This window comes from Trichomycterus rosablanca, chromosome 17 (assembly GCF_030014385.1).
Source record: "Trichomycterus rosablanca isolate fTriRos1 chromosome 17, fTriRos1.hap1, whole genome shotgun sequence".
Classification (NCBI taxonomy): domain Eukaryota; kingdom Metazoa; phylum Chordata; class Actinopteri; order Siluriformes; family Trichomycteridae; genus Trichomycterus; species Trichomycterus rosablanca.
The window spans coordinates 13,797,410-13,815,040 of NC_086004.1; the positions used below are offsets into that span (position 1 = coordinate 13,797,410).

General features: G+C 37.7%; 1 protein-coding gene across 1 annotated transcript in view; it reads right to left on the reverse strand.

Annotated features, from left to right (window-relative positions):
• Positions 1–1,302: 1,302 nt before the first annotated feature.
• The window catches only part of nek7 (NIMA-related kinase 7), a 141,453-nt gene continuing 125,124 nt past the window's right edge, over positions 1,303–17,631 (reverse strand). Inside the window, exons 9-10 of the mRNA XM_063012711.1 lie at positions 7,901–8,014; positions 1,303–2,061 (exon numbers count right to left, since the gene is read on the reverse strand). Coding sequence (XP_062868781.1) covers positions 1,951–2,061; positions 7,901–8,014 — 225 coding nt within the window. The 3' untranslated portion in view covers positions 1,303–1,950. The remainder of the gene's footprint in view (positions 2,062–7,900; positions 8,015–17,631) is intronic.

Below are 17,631 nucleotides of genomic sequence, written 5' to 3' on the forward strand. Positions count from 1 at the left end.
ATAAATCATCCATTGGATATGGATATATATATTCTGGAACTATTTTGGAAACATGAAGGAAAACAAAGTGAATTATATCCCTAACGGAATAACACATGGGTATCGATTTGGTCTCAATTTGAAGAAGAGAAGCTCAGGTAAGCAGCGGTTATGACTTTTAAAAAAAATATGACTTTTTTAGTCATATCGCCCAGCCCTATTCTATGAATGTGTGATTTATTTTATTCTGATTTGTAAATTGACCTCCTACAAAGCAGAATATTTTAGCAGGTTTTCAAACCATGGGTGTCGCCCCTGGGGTGGGTTGTGAGCCAAAAATAACGACTTGCAGAGAAAAATAACAATAATAAATTAATTTTAACAAGCACATAAACACAAAATACACTTGAACACGAACACCCCCTTGTGGAGGCTTTATGTTACATCTTGTAAATCACAGTGGGACCAGATTGCCACCAGTTTTATTAATTAAGTATGTTTAGTTTTGTGTTTCGTTTGGATGCATTGTTTGTGTTACCTGGGTCAAAATGTGGGTTGCTTGAAAAAAAAAGCTTTAATGAAATGTTTTTTTAGGATTAAAAATGCCAGGAAACAAGCCCAAACAAAACCCTGCTAAAAAATAAAACAACAAACAGCCACATATTTTCGGCTGAGGTGATATAAAGCACCTAAAGCACATTCTGTCCTGTTAACTGTTAAGGTTCACACTGGCAGCAGTGCCTTATTTTTAAAAAATTGCATCTAAAATTATACACTTATGAAGAGTGTCATTATTTAACAAATCCCACACACAGCTCACAAAACTGAAGTGATACAAAGTCCATTTGCTTACGACTATTCACATAAAGATTGTCAAGCTGATATACTAGTTTTGTAAATTTATGTTCCTTCATCAGTCCTGGTCCATGAAATATTCACTTGTTTTGTAGCTGGTCAGTCAGAGGACCTGAAAAAGCTATTTAATCCTAAAAACAGCGATGGATGGAGGGCTAGAATTCTGCAAAAGTTATAAAAGAAATTTGGGATTTTTAGAGAATTGGAGATGACTGGTTAATCTGGGTCACGGTGCTGCTGTTTACCGTGTGCTTTCATTTTGCAATGATAAAGCATCATCAAATATTTAACTTTTTCAGGATTTTGATGCTCATTTGTTTGAAGTATTATTAAAATGAGCAAACAAAATTCCAAATTGGGTCTAGTTGCATTCCCTGCTTCTTTCAGCATAGATCAGAAATGTGCGAGTGCAGGATAAAGGCACCAAATTAACTACAAAACTCAAGCGGCCTGCAACAAATGACTTCATTCTTTGTTTTATTAGATCTAGAAACCTCTATAAAATTAGATTTTATAGAAACCAAGGGAGCTTTTCACTGACTTTTTGCTGCAAGATAGTTTAGAAGTGTCAATGGACCAAGGAAAGTATGTCTCACAATATTACTGCAGAAAAGAAAAACACATAATAAAACAGTTCCCCATCTGTTAAGGTGGTAAATTTACATTCATTAATCAGGGATCGTTGTATAATCTGTACCAAACTTGGGAAATGCTTTAATAACAGCAAAAAAAAAAAAAAAAAGAACTTTAGGGTTGCAGAATTTCTTTGTCTTTAGGCACATTCAGTTACACATTTTTTTGCATATAACATTTTCCACCTATCTTTGGTTGTAAATTGTACCTGTGTAGTACATACACATACTGAATCTCTGGAATCTTTAGCATTACTTACTATAGAAGTAGACCTGTTAAAAAACTAGCGCCACCTTCTAAAAGTCACTTCGCAGATCGCTGGATTCAAGGCTTCCTATGGTAAACAAGCTTTCTGAGATTAATCTCGTTTAATTGTAACATCTGTAAATGGGAACCAATGAGCAGTTTACAAGACATAAAACGCTGGCAAACGTCATTTAAAAGTAGACCAAGGAGAGGAAAGGCAGACGGGGGAGGATGGACTCAGTTGGCCAGAGTCAGAGCGTGCATGTGCTTGGCGACGTCGTACACGTAGGTGATGTCAGGCCGCTTTTCCGGATCCGGATTGATGCACATATCTACCAGCTTTCTCAGCTGCAGGACAGAGAAGAAACAGAGAAAACAGAGGTGCAAAAAAATAAGTACATTTGAATGCACATTTATTTATTTATTAGGATTTTAACATCATGTTTTACACTTTGATTACATTCAGGGCAGGGCAGGACAGGACAGGTAATTTACTGGTTACACAAGATTCATCAGTTCAAGTTCAATATCACAGCCATGGACAATTTTGTCTCTCCAGTTAATCGGACTGGATGCCTTTGGACTGTGGGAGGAAACCTACACAGACACGGGGAGAACATGCAAACTCCACACAGAAAGGACCCAAACCGCTCTACCTGGGAATCAAACCCAGGACCTTCTTGCTGTAAGGCGACAGTGCTACCCACGAGCCACCATGCCGCTTAATTTAGAGCTTTCGTATTTGTACATAGGTGCCATGCGGAGAAGCCCATCACCTGAGGCAATGTACCAAACCGCATACTACAATTAAAGCCCTACCTAATTACGGCTGTGAAAATCACATCACAGACCGTTTAATAAGCCTTTTCCAGTGTAATCTACAATTTGCTGTGAAATTCTAAATTTAATTTGTTGCACTATGAGACCATTCTAGCAATCATAAGGCAATTCAGTTAGTAATCGCTTAGTCAAAATGTCCAAGATGTCGAAGTCTAAATCAACTAAAAACGCGACTGAGGTAACTGACTTTGGAAAACTCCCAACCAATTCTGTGGACGCAAAGGGGGGTGTCAAAAGAAGTATTTTTGTATTCGAGACGGAGCGTAGCACGGTCGCTGGATGTTCTAGGTTTACATTCAACTATTAAGGTAGGCTGTGCTGTGTATTGTAGGCTCAGTGCTACCCACTGAGCCACCGTGCCGCCCAGATACTGGGAACACATGCAAACTCTACACAGACCGCTCTACCTGGGAATCAAACCCAGGACCTTCTTGCTGTAAAGCGACAAGTGCTACCCCTAAGCCACCGTGCTGCCCGGTGAATGCGCATTTATTTAATTACAATCATTAATTAATTTAGTGTTTCGTATTTGTACATAGGTGCCATGTGGAGAAGCTCATCATCTGAGGCAACCTACCAAACACATACTCTAATTAAAGCCCTACCTAATTAACAGCCGTGAAAATAAGTCTTTTCCTGTGTAATATACAATTTGCTGTGAAATTAAACATTTAATGTTTGTGTTTAGCGTTAAATTTAACGTTTTTAATTTGCATAGCATTGAAATGCCTCACGTTTACTGGTTAAATTGCACTATGAGACAATTCTAACAATCCTACGGCAATTCAGTTAGCAACTGCTTAGTCAAAATGCTCAAGATGTCGAAGTCTAAATCAGCTAAAAACACGACTCAAGTAACTGAGTTTGGAAAACTCTGAACCAATTCTGAGAATGCGGAGACGGAGCCTCGCACCGTCGCTGGATGTTTTAGGTTTACATTTAACTATTAAGGTAGGCTGTGCTGTGTATTGTAGTTTCCATTTATTTTATTATTCAATTTATGAGTGTAATTTAATGACCGTCGTGAAATGTGGCTCTTTTCTTCAAAAATCCAGAAAATCTGTGATTTTTGAATAACGAGGTCCGTAAAATTAAGCACATATTCCTATGAATTTAGTAGGGCCCTTATTAAAAATTACAGTGGTACCTAGTAACCCAGCTTCCCCTAAACTCAAAATTTGTGAAACTCAATGCCTTTCATCAAGAAATTTGTACCCTTAAACTCAACGTTTACCTTAAACTCAATGTGTTTCGCTTTATTTATTTATTTAATTTTAAATGAACAATGAACTGCCGCTTTGTTTAGCGCTTGGCTGGAGTGCAGTAAGACGCCATCAAAGAGCGAATATGAGACGAATCTGCATTTGTGTGGAATAACTGTCAAATCCAGTCTGAAAGCTCCACATGTATCTGTGTTTAGCTGGATTTTTCTCCTGTTTCACTCTTAAACTTGTGTTATAGTTTGGGGTGCTGAGAAATTGTGAGAATCAGCTTTTCTGAGAGTCTAAAGCGCTTATCATTAAAAAAAAAAAGCTTAATGTGACTAAATGTATTAAAAGAACGACATATAAACACTAAACCTCTCTTAATTATTACTGCTCATAAATTCTCTTCACTAATGAAATTCCTCACTCGTTTTAGTACAATAAGTCACGTTAAGCTTTGTGCAACGTCACACTTTATAGAAAGCAATTTTGTCACTTCTCATGTGAGTGCGCCTTTACTGAACAAAATACAGGTTTCCAAGATCAAGCATCTCCACGATTACGAAGCATAAGGTTGTATTTTTTTTGTATTTTTACCTGTTTTAAATTGTATTTGTGTTTTTCATATAATATTTGTGTTTCAAGTGTCAAAAACAACCATATTGTTTTACATTAGCCTAAAATATATGCAGTTCCACGGGACCATGAAATGCATTAACAGGTTACCCATACATCTGTAAGGGAAAAAATACCTTGAAACTCAACGCCTTTTAAACTCAACGCCACTTTCTGAACCAATTGACCGAGTTTCAAGGTACCACTGTATAGTAGTCTTCAAAATTTACGTCAAACATTTGACTCATTAATAGATATCTAAATTTGACAAGACACATTTCTTCTGAGAGCAGCAAAATAATCATAAAGTGACATTCCGCCAGCTAAAGCTTTGCACAAGCCCAATGCTGCAGACACACAGCAGTCCCCAAAATTCAGACTCATATGCTACTGAAAACCAGAGATTCGACCTCAGCCCCAACAACCGGCATCATTAACAGAAAAAAGAAAGAAAAAAGAACACTCCCCAAAAGCCTAATCACCATGGCAACCTGCTCCGTCTAGCCTAGGCCTGGCTGCTGCTGCTGTCTCCTAATCAGCGCGGCATGTGAAATGCAAATCCAGCCCAGCGCAGAATTAGTGGAGAAGAAATGGCAACTGGGGGAGCGAGGGGCAAATCAGGATGCAGATATGTAAAATATTCATACGCCTGGAAAAAAATATATAAAAGATTTCGGGGGGTGGCGAGAGTCGCAGGATTTGTGATGGGTAAAGGGGGTTGTCTGTCAGGTGTGAGGCGAGGAGACGATAAACGACACACCAAAGACGAACGGCTGACAGTTTTTTACCGTTCGCCTTCAGGAGCATTGTTTACACGCAGACAGAGGTGGATGCGGGCCTTCCGTCTACGCTGGGATGTGTGTGTGTGTGTGTGTGGAGGGGGGGTTCTGTAGGGGCGGGGTGAAGGTTCTGCAGTACTGAACAGATCTCATGAATGGAGAATAATGACATGAGCTATAATTGAGGCTTGAATTATGAGCTGATGATGGCTGGTAAGCATTTTGAAACACAGCAACTGTCCATCACCTGGGCAGTGAGAAACCGCTAAGCATTTTATCAAAATATGAAACGCACCACATAAATTAAAAAATAGCGCAATTTGGCAAACATGTCAAAAATGCAGATCAGTAGTGCGCATAAACAACTAGTTCAGTATTCAAAATCTACCATGATAATCAAAAATATAGGTGTGTTCACTATCCTAAAGCTCCTTCGGTCAACATCAGTCCATAATACAGTTCTACCTTTATACTGGGACAATTTAAAGTATATCCGTCCCATCATTTATGATAAGGGTTTAAAAAAAACAAATTACATAACTTTCCTACAGTCACCTTCCCATGCATTTATCCCAGCGTCGTACCAACTTTTTAATGCCATCAGCAAAATATGTTTTTGGTTGAGCGTGTAGCCACTGATTCACCGCTGCTTTCACATCATCATCGCATGAAAATCTTCTTCCCCTTAAAGCTTCTTTGATCGGACCAAAAAGGTGGAAATCAGATGGCGCTAAATTCGGACTATAATCTCTCTCTCAGTCTCTCAGACACGACAAATTACTCCTCCTCCCACCCTCATCATTTCCATCCAAAATATAAGTGCGGCAACTTCTTGAAGATCCCTTTTATTTAAATAATACAAATACAGATACAAAAAAAGTTTTCCTAGGGTGCCCAGCACTGCTAGCACACCAGCGCCGAGATTCTGAACTCCTCGGTTCGAAACTCAGTGTGCCACCGGTCGGCTGGGCGCCATCTTGCGGGCATAATTAGCAGTGCCTACAGGGAGGGATGACCGGAATATGTGGGAGGGGTCTTCAAACGCTGTGTAAGGACCCTGATTGGCAGATAGATACACCTGTGCAGAGTGCATGGGTGGAAAAGGGTCCGATAAGACCTGCGCGCGGGTCGGAGGAGGTGTGAGCAGCAACGTATCCTCCTCAAGTGCAAAAAAAACTGGGATCCCCAGCAGCGGAAGACAAATTGACTACACTAAATTGGGAGAAAATAGGAGAAAAATGCATAATATATATACATATATAAAGTTTGTAGAAGAGCTGCAACACTCATTCTTTATCTGTAAACTCAGGGTGGGTAAGGACAAGTCAGAAAATATCACTGCTCCCAGCACTAGTTAACACTTAGAAATCTGCAGCACCGCTCAATTCAAATCAACTGTCCACTGTATTCCAGCCGTACACCCAGTGTTTCCCAGTGAAACTGGACCTGCAGCAACCCTGACCAGGATTAAGCAGGCACAATGTCAAATAATATATAACCAAAATATTTGGACACCTGATCACAAGCTTGTTGGACATCTTATAATGACCTGCATGTGATCTTTTCAGATATAACAACAGCCACTTTTAGAAGCCTTCTTAGAAGTATGTCTTTGTATGGGAATTTGTGACCATTCAGTCAAAAGATCATGTGTATCGCTGGGCACTGATATTCCAGTTCATTCCAAAGCTGTTAAGTGGAGCTGAGGTCAGGGCTCTGTGCAGGCCACTGGAGTTTCTTTAAACCAAGCTATTCTTTATGCCTCATGCTGGAATTTTAAAGGAGCCTTAAGAGCAGAAAGTTTGTACATTTTGCTAAGAAAGCAAATTCACAATGGGATTGAATAATTTTGACTGAATCTGTATACAGTGTTTTTCCGCTAATCTGTTTTCCTCCAGTGTGACACTTAAATCAGAAAATAATGTGACGTATTTTAACAAAACTCTCACTAGGAACATGAGTGCTCACTATACAATACATGACCCAATTGTACAATTAATAACCAATTTTGGAGAGCTGAGCAAACCCCAATAGTTCATCACACAGTCAAGGAAAAAATTTCCAATTCACCTGACTTGCATGTCTTTGGACTGTGGAAGGAAATCGGAGCTCCTGGAGTAAGCCCATGCAGATTCTAGGAGAACATGAAAACTCCACACAGAAAGGACCTGAACCACTCCACCTAGGAATTGAACCCAGGAGCTACCAACCGTGCCACCGGATTAGTCACTAAGGCAACTTTTTCCAGCATGTTTTAAAAGGACACATATGTAGTAGGTGGTCATGTAGGCAGACCAAGCCATGGATAAACAGCCAATAAAAGCAAAGAGAACAGAAACAGAGCTAAAAAATCTTTAGGATTTTCTACGCCTTATTTAGTACAGTATTGTTTTTGGGACTGCTCTGGTTAAAAACTACACTGCCATTGAAGCACACAACTTCACGAACAATTATATAGTTTGCAATTCACTATGCCCAGTCATGTACTGTAAGCAATGTAGTGTTTTAGTTTTACAGTTATGTAGAGTGCACAAACCACAACTATTGATTACTACTAAAACGACAGGTGTAAAAGTAATTAAAATCAATGTGACTGCACTATAATCCAGTTCCGAATGAGCCAAGCATCTACAAGATTTTAGATTTTAATAAAACAACTACCCAGTATTTGAATAGTTCTGTACTTCTTCAAAATTCTTTCAGCACAAACACTGTGTTTAAAAGGCTTTTTTAGATTGAGTGTCTCACCTCTTCCGAGTAATGATCAGATGGAAGTGGAGGGTAGTCACACTGCTCAATCTTTTTACACAGGGAGTACAGATTCATCTTGTCCCCGTAGAATGGACTCTGCAAAGCAGCCATCTAGAAATAAGAGACAGAAAACAGGTTAGGACATTTTTACCATTTGGCTGTTTAGAAATCGAATTTCGAAAATCTAATCGGATTTCTCAAAGGTTAAAGGTTAGTGGTAGCAGAAAGTGAAAACTTGGAAGTAGTGCAGCATGAACCAGTAACCTTCTGATTACTAGTCCAAACTGCCACTGTTGGACCCCTTAAGCCTCAATTGCTCAAACTCTATTCAGTCACAACAGACTAAAAGCTAAATGCCGTGAATGTAAATGTTAAGTTGGCTGCATAAAGTTTCAGGGTTCCTTCTTTCAACAAACATTATAAAGTACATTATAAACATATTCAGTTCATACATTAAAATAAATAAATAACTCAATGAAAAAATAAATAAAGCTATAAGAAAGGCTTTAACCCTTTCTCTTACACAGACACTTGACTTGGGCATATCCAAAGCGCATCCTGTGGGTTTTCTCTTTGAATACATGTACTTGCAATTCTTCTCTTCACCTAAAGGTGGCACCACTACGCTACTCTAAAGTAGCATGCCAAGTGAACGCTCAGCTTTACATTCACACATTCAGCAGACTGTCGGCCGTACGTGATGGACAGAGAACAAATGTCTGCACGTTCTCATTTTTCAGTTTTTAACATAATAATTCAAATAAAAAGCAAATAAAGTATCCAATGAATAAATGTTACAAAAATAAACTTCACATATAAGGAGGTGACCAAATTGCACAGGTCATCTACACCCAACCTTTTATCTTCCGTTAGACATTTTACACCCAATCTACCATGCTAATCAAATATATAGGTGTGGTCACTATCCTTAAGCTCCATTGGTCAACATCAGTCCATTTGTTTGTTTTATTAAACAACTACCTTACATTGAGAATGTTAACATGTGGAGGAACACACAACACTCTCTGTATTCCTTCCCTATTTGTACCAACACCTTTACCAGACAGTAGCCGTCGCTAGATGCAGCACAATTACAGTGACTCCAAGTCTGGTTATCCCTCCCCTAGACAAAATCAGTGTCTGCAGATCTCTGACCAGGTCCCTCACAATATGAGTGCTCGCCAATAATTTCGTTTATCGCATACTATGCAGCAGTTACCTCTTTATAAGTCTTCTTAACTTATAAGATGGATTTATTATTTATTGAATCCTGGACAATCTTGCTTTAACTGTTCCTATTATTTTATGTCTTACAAACTTAGCAAATTCCACATCAACCATCAACAGCATTTAAATGTATTTTAAACCAGATTTGAATAAATGCATCAACATTAAAATGTGTGGATTTTAAAAACGCTTGGGCCTCTAATCAAACGCCGAATACTGAATCCAAAGTACCTGTACATATATTATATTTATTAACCAATTTGATTTAATACATTATAACATAAAGAGTATTAAACCTTTCTGATCAGACTACCCAAACTTTTTTTTCAATATATGGCAACAGCTCCCATGGTCTCTTCTTCACAATTCCACCTCAAAACAGCTGGTATATCTATATATTCAAATTGTATACCAATCATTTGATTACTGGGTTTATATTATATGCAGTTCAGTAATTTGACTGATTAAAATCTCTGAAGCTGTTTGCGTTTAGAAAGGTAAAACTGCTACTCATCAATTCTAGGAATATCAATTTTTTATTCAAGTATTTTACTGACCAGGCAGTGTTGATATTATTTTTATTTTATATCAGTGTTAATCAGATTATAGCCTTAAAATCTTGAAAATGTGGCTTTGAAATCTTATTCTATAATCCATCATGTATCATGCAATTTGGTGAAAAATATATTTTAAATCTCTGCTTAATATTAATTGTTAATGTTCATAATCTTTATAAAAGGAGCATGACATGGTATCTTCTATGCCTGACAAAGGCAGCATCCTAGTTCACTACGCAGTGGATTAAGAATAGCAATGATATCATTTTCAAAACCAGTAATCAAAATAACCATAAATATTATGTGAGTAACCTGAGTGCTGTTCAGAAATCTGGATCAATCATTTGAATTACTCAGCATTGAAATAAATCCTTGCTTTAATGCAAAGAAGTATTTGTTTGGCACTATCAAGTATCGACCTAGTTAATAACTAGAGCAGAACAAAAACATTTAGATTATTTTAATCCAAATGTATGTGAACAGAATCTGAAAACTACCAGTACTTTATTGAGGATGAAACATGAGACCAAAAGCGAAAGAAGCTAAGCTACTAAGAATATTTATTCAGAGCAAATGCTGTAATAAAAATTTAGAAAACCACTAAACACAATCACAAAAACACACACTACGCAAACACTGAGCCTTCAACACGAAAAATATACCAAAAGAGTCCATTAAAAACTGTGTGCTTGCTCAGAACTAAACCTGACATGTTTGGTTAAACTTTAGGGCACAAAAGAGCTTCTAAAACTTGGGTTGTGTATAGAAAACATATTCAAAATTAAATTTCATTACTACTAAATAGGGATTTAACGATGCACCACAAGACAGTTAAAAATCTATTCACATGTGTAATGATTCAAATTTACATGTATAATGAATCGATTTTCACCTTGCCTGGTTGACGTCACTACAGGTTGCAGGTTCGAAATTTTCCAGCCAAATTTATTTATGTGAGAATACTTTCTTTATTTGTATTATTCATTTATTTATATAATGTGAGATTTGTTTTAAAATTTTATTTCAGTTTTTTTACACAATAAGGGAAATGTGAAGCATTGTTTGGCATAGTTTGTATCTACCTCAGAAATAAATGACATTTAAATAAAATAAAAAAAAGATCAGCACAAATATAATATTTTACTTAATTTTTAATTTTTTAAAGAAAAATAAGGAATTCGGGAAAAAATCGTATCGTGAACCCAGTATCGTGAATTGCATCGCATCATGGGTAGAGTGTATCGTTACATCCCTACTGCTAAATGAAACAGACTGTTACCTTCCTATTAAGAAATTCTATTTGATTAGATTCCCCAAAGATCTGTGTAATTAGCAAACTTTTTTTTTTTCAGGTGTCAAATAAAAATAAGTTCCAATAGAACCAGAATCATCCTAAACTAAATACTAAACGTCCCCTAAATTTGAAATCTTTGAAACTTGATGCCTTTTGTCGAGAAATTTGTACCCTTAAACTCGATGTGTGTGCAATTGCTGTTTAGTTCAGCTCTTGGCTTGAGAGGTGCAGTGAAATGTCATCAAAGTGCGAATATGAAACAAATCTGCATGTGTGTGTGGAATAACCGTCAAGTCCACTCTGAAAGCTGCACGTGTCTGTGTTCAGCTGGATTTTCCTCCTGTTTAACTTTTAAACTTGTGTTATAGCTCAGGGTGCTGGGAAATTGTGAGAATCAGCTTTTATGAGAGAGTCTAAAACACTTATTGTTACAGAAAGCTTAATGTGAAGCCTTAAAGCGATTTTGCTGCTTCTCATGTAAATGTGCCTTTACTGAACGAAATACGGTATTCCAAAATCAAGCATGTTCATGATTAAGAAGCATAAAGAAATAAAGAAGTAAAGGTTTATTGTATTGTATATGTCAAAAACAACCCCATTATTTTACATTAGCCTAAAATATATGCAGTTCCACGAGACCATGGAATGCATTAACAGGTTTTTCATACATCCTTGGAAGAAAAATTTCTTAAAACTCTGTCCTGTCTGCCCTGCACTTAGTGTTTATTGGTGAAAACAGACCCACCATGACCCTAAGCAGGAAAAACTGGCTGATTAAATAAAAAATTAAATATGTAATTTTATTAGTAAAAAAAGTCCTTTAAATTGTGTGTATTAACTTGTCTGTTTACATTTATTTCATTTTGAACGAATATACCAATCACAATAAACATTTATAAATTCTGTGTAGACATACATTTTAGTCAGTGTAAGTGCATCTGCATTAATTTGTTATAGCATCTCAATTTATTTATTCAATATATAATTTATTTAACAGACCAATGTATGTGCACTGTTTAACATTAATATATACAGTCACTCCCGATTTATTTATCTTAACTATGAGCTTGATGTGTTTACCTGCTGGAGCAACTTGTTTGTTTACATTTCTTCCCTTAATTGATGCTCGTCATTTTTGAATGACCTTCAAATGACTGACAAGGTTATTAATAATGAATGGCGAAACAGCTACATAAAATAGTACATTTAGCATAAAACAACTTTCAGCAGTTGGCAGAAGCATGAAGACTTTCTCTATAATTCTCTATAATGTGCTTTTGCTTCCAAGCCATAAACACAAAAAGGGTCTGCAGATACAATCAGACCGTGGCTTAACAAATCAAGCACATCCAAGCTTATTTAGTAACTACTACACATATGCACAGCAAAAAATAAAAATAGCACTTATACTTGGTCTTGTTCTTTCCAGATGTTTCTTTGTCATTTATCCCTGTCTTTTTAATCAGACAGCTGTCAATGCCTATAAAGCATTAAAGTCTGAGCTGTCTGGAAAGCCTCAACTTGCACACTGGTAAAAATATTGGCAAATTAAAAATGTAACAAACTGCATATTTTGAAAAACCAAAAGTAGATATAGATTGTAGATATTTATTTATTTGTTTATTAGGATTTTAACGTCATGCTTTACACACTTTGGTCACATTCATGATAGGACAGGTAATTACTGGTTACATAAGGTTCATCAGTTCAAGGCTTTAATGTCGAACACAGTCATGGACAATTTTGTATCTCCAATTCACCTCACTTGCACATCTTTGGACTGTGGGAGGAAACCGGTACACTCCACCTGGGAATCAAATGCAGGTCCTTCTTGCTGTGAGGCGACAGTGCTACACACTGTGCAAATTGTAGAAAATGAAAGAAAAACGTAAAACAATGAGTGGATAAACATAATGAGTTCAGATTGTTTTTAACAAGTGCACTGCATGATCTGGGTCTAAGAGAGAAGGGTCATCACAAATGAATACAGTTACAAATTATGAACATAACTGTATGACCTTCACAGTCATTAGTTCTCAATCCGAATGACCATTAGAAAATAGACCAGTCTGTTAGTGTGTTCTTTAATACCACAAGCAAAATACCAATTACGGAAAATTGTTCTAAACCAATGGTATTCCATCCATACAGTATAGTTCATCAGAATGGCGGTTTCTGGCGGACCAGCATCTTATTAAGATATAGTGTATCAGGGCAGTGGCGGCTCAGCAGTTACGGTACCTAACAGGTCTGTCTGAAAACCTAGTGAGCTCTACATACACGCATTTTACGTCATCCTACCCACGCACCTACAAAGAGGGCTAAATTCTTAGATACCTTAAAATGCTGCCTAATTAGGTGCTTTAATTCTAAGTGATAATCTGACTAAATAATGAGGGAGCATTTAATGCTTCCTTACTGATGAAGGTGGTCCCAGAATTAGGTGCGGCACAGCTTTTCTCACAAAAAAATGACAAATATGGCGAACGAATGTGGAGCAACGAATCAAATGTAAATGAATTCTGATTGATTTTTAATTTGTATGAAGGTGCACAAGTGTCATTTATTTGCAAATTTAAGCTTGTCAGTGACAATTTAACCGTTTTCAGTACACAGAGGGAGATGTTTGCTGGTATGCTAGCGGATTGTGCTGCCTTAGCCCATTGGTTTGAATGTCCTGAGGTCAACTTTGTTAGCTTAGTAATCGAAAACTGTGGTGAAGCTAAGTAGTGTGTCTAAATAATCTGCCTTATCAGCGCGATGTCTTATTAGAATTTTCTGTACTTTATGTACTTACGCAAGGCAGCTCGCTAGGTTTTTCAGACAGACCCAGCTAGTAATCAAAGGATTGCTAGTTCAAGCCCCACCACTGCCAAGTTGCCAAATTGGAGCCTATGAGCAAGGCCCTTAACCTTCAATTGCTTTTATTGTATATGGTCACAATTGTGAGTCTAGGTTTAGGGTTTGGCGTCTACCAAATGCCATAAATGTAAATGTACTACATGGCCAATCACTGAGATAGTGTCTTTCAGCCACATCAATTAATTCCCACAGTTTTAAAATGGAATGTCCAACAGGCTCATGGTCCGGTGTCCACATATTTTCATGTCACCAGATTGGCACTAGTTTGCAAAAGCCGTATGGTTTTCTATATTTAGTTTCACAACAGAGCACAATATTCCAAACTAGATAATATAATGCAACCCAGAGTGGGCGAGGCTGCAGGTGTTGTGCTCCAAGGACCCGACTGGCTTTACTGCTGAACTGTGGTTTGTCATGATTCATATAACGTTCACACACAAACACTTTCTCAGTCTCTCTCTCCACCCTGACATAAAATCGAAGCACAGCCACTCAATCTTAATCAAGCAGCAACTGACAGACCAGCCAGAGTCGTGAGACAGTGCATAACTGACATCGCTGAAAGACTTTGCTTTAGTGAAGATATATAAACATCAACCAGCTTAGATCAAGCATAATAAATATACGCTAAGAATGATTACTGTTGATGACTTTAACCCTAATTGAATGTTAAAACCTCCACAACTTGGACCTGGCAAGCTATTCATGTCAGCTATTTCTTAAAAACACTGCGTCATTATACATTTTTAAGGCTTATGTGTCCTATTTTTCTTTATTTTGTATTTAACAGTATAAAAATGTTTTCCAAGACGTTTTCCAAAGGACAAAAGTAATAAGGACCCTGCACATAACAACAAACATTATACTTGTTAAATATTTCCAGACCACAGGTACAAATACATTATATAGACAAAAGTATTGGGACACGCCACTTAGTAATAAAATTTTGGTGTTTTATTCATTGCAACAGGCCAGTTTGTGAAATATCTTCTCTCCTAGATATTCCATGATCAACTGTGAGGGGCATTATTAAAAAGTAGAAGCATTTAGAGACCACAGCAACTCAGCTACAAAGTGGGAGACCATGTAAAGTTACAGAGCCGGGTCAAAAAGTGCTGATGCACATACAACCCTTGCTGGCTCCATAATTGCAGAGTTCCAAACCTGCTCTTGATGGCATTGGTTTTCATGGCCACTGCATGTAAGCCTTACATCACCAAGCACAAAGCCTAGCATAGTGGAGTTGTGTAAAGCATTCCCCCACTGGACACTGGAGCAGTGCAAACGTAAAGTCATGCTTCTCTATCTGGCAGTCTGATGCCAGGAGAATGTTATCTGCCTTACTGGATTGTGCCAACTGTACCAAGTGTAGATTGTTTTTAAAGGTTGGTCTAGGCCCTTAATGCTGTAGCATACCAAGTCATTTTGAACAACTGGACGCTTCCAACTTTGTTGGAACAGTTTGGAGAAAGCCCCAGGGGACACAGCAAGGTCCACTTAAGGCATGGTTGGGTAAGTTTAGTGTGGAAGAACTAGACTAGCGTGCATAGAGGCCTGACCTCAGCCACATCTTTACCCCAACACCTTTGGGATGAACTAGAATGGAGATTGCGAGCCAGGCCCTCGGGTCCAGCATCAGTGTCTGACCTCACAAGCTGAATGAATGGGCAAAAATTCCCACAGGCACAAAGTACTGTAGAAAGCCTTTCCAGAAGAGTGGAAGCTGTTACAGCTGCAAGGGGGGGGCATTAACTCCATATTAACGCCTATGGATTTAGAATGAGATGTCATAAATGTGTAAAGTGTAGGTGTACCGATACTTTTGTCCATACAGTATATAGTGGACATTAGCTGGCATCTTTTTATGATTCACTCTGGTTCAAATATTTAAACTGGTACAGTTTTTTTTAATGCTGACCCTCCTTGTTTTTATCTGGGCTTTGGACCGGAACTGAGAGCGCCCTGACAAGTGCACACTTAATGGCTAGGCTGTTCGGCCACCTTTCTACCTCAGACAAAGCCAATCATGGCTGTATAGATGCCCGGCCAGCTGATAGCGCCACTGAGATTCAATCCCCGGATCCCAGTGGTAGTGGGCTAGCATGACTTACCACTGGGCCATCTAAGCACCATCTTATTTGCTGCAATTACACCCTCTACTACTCTGAAAATAATTTATTTATTTATTTTTTATGAAAACCATTAAAGTGATTAGACCCTGATTTAGGGCTCAATGTGGTGGCTGACTTTGGACATTCAAGTTTATCCTAAAGGTGGTGGATAGGTCCCAGCTCTTCCCACACTATCACACAACCTTATTAAACCCGAACACATCCTTCAAACGAGGGATTTCCACTGAACCAAAATTCCAGAGAAATGTTTTTCTATTGAACTAGAATTCCAGAGAATTTGTTTCCCTTGCATCGGAATTCGAGATGCATTGTAGCTGAAAAACTAGGATTGTGTATCCTCTGTTTAAAGAATTACCAACTAAACTGATTGATGCTTCATTAGCAGGGCCAATGTCTGTCTATTGATATGGCATCTCACTGTATGTATACACACACACAGACACGCACACACACTTGTCTTTATAACTTAATCTCTGCATTTTGAAAAATGTGTTTTTGTACTCTATCCTTTAAAACAAATGGGTATCAGTGACCTTGCACTAATCTTGAATTGCTTTAGGATTTCAGAGTAAATAACTACAAAAGCAGGCCGGTGGCTGATTTGCAACAGAACACAACCAGAGGAGCCTTTGGAGAGCTCACCACAGAACACCTGCTGATAATAAAAGCCATGAGCTCAGTGCCTTGTTTTGTTTGTTCAAAGAAGGTCCACGAAACCCAGTGAAGCCGCATCATCACAATGGAGATCAATCTATATCAGCTAGTGTTGCTGGGTTAAAGAAACCTTCAAACCAAACCTAGATCAATAACAAACCGTACATACACTTCTGATCTCGGCAAGTTTATGCTATTGATAAATCTTTATAAAGCAAATTTTGCCAAAGGTTTCTAAACAGCTCTTTTGTCAACTTCTTCTTGACCTTTTAGTAACCCCTGTGTAACTGATCTGATGGAGAAGAACAAGTAAACGTTTTTGTAGCTTAAAATTTGTTGCGTCTGTCAACAGGTAAAATTAGCAAATAAGAGGGCAAATTGTGTATATTTAGTCTGGGAATCAGCCAGTAAATATCCAAACAGGCAGTTATGTGACCCTAGATACAGAAATAGCTGGAGCAGATAAAAGGTCATGTGGGTGTCTTTCATTTGCCTAAAAATGAAATAAAAATAATTCATACCCTTTTAAATAGCGGAAACGTAACTAAGGCTAGCCTCTTATATTTATCAATTATCCTAATCTAACCTAATAATTATTAAAAGCATCATAGAAAATTACACAGATACAGCACCTCCACAATTTACTCCAATTAATGACTTAAAATACTTGTGTACCATTATTTTTTAAATTATTCATTTAAATAAGTAACTCCATATTAATGTCTATGGATTTAAATAAGAAAAGAGATCTCCTGTAGGTTTAATGTGTAGATGTCCCAATACTTTTGTCCATATAGTGGACAGTAGTTGGCCTCTTTTTTTGTTTTTAACCTTTGCCTGCTTATAGAATATTGCTAAAAGAGAAAAGAGAGAAAGTGTAATATGTAAGTGTCACAATACTCTTGACCATATAGTGGACAGTAGTTGGCCTCTTTTTTTTTTCTTTTCTCTTTTGCCTGCTCCTGTATTAAGGTGCCACAATCCTGAATTGGCAGAGTTTTT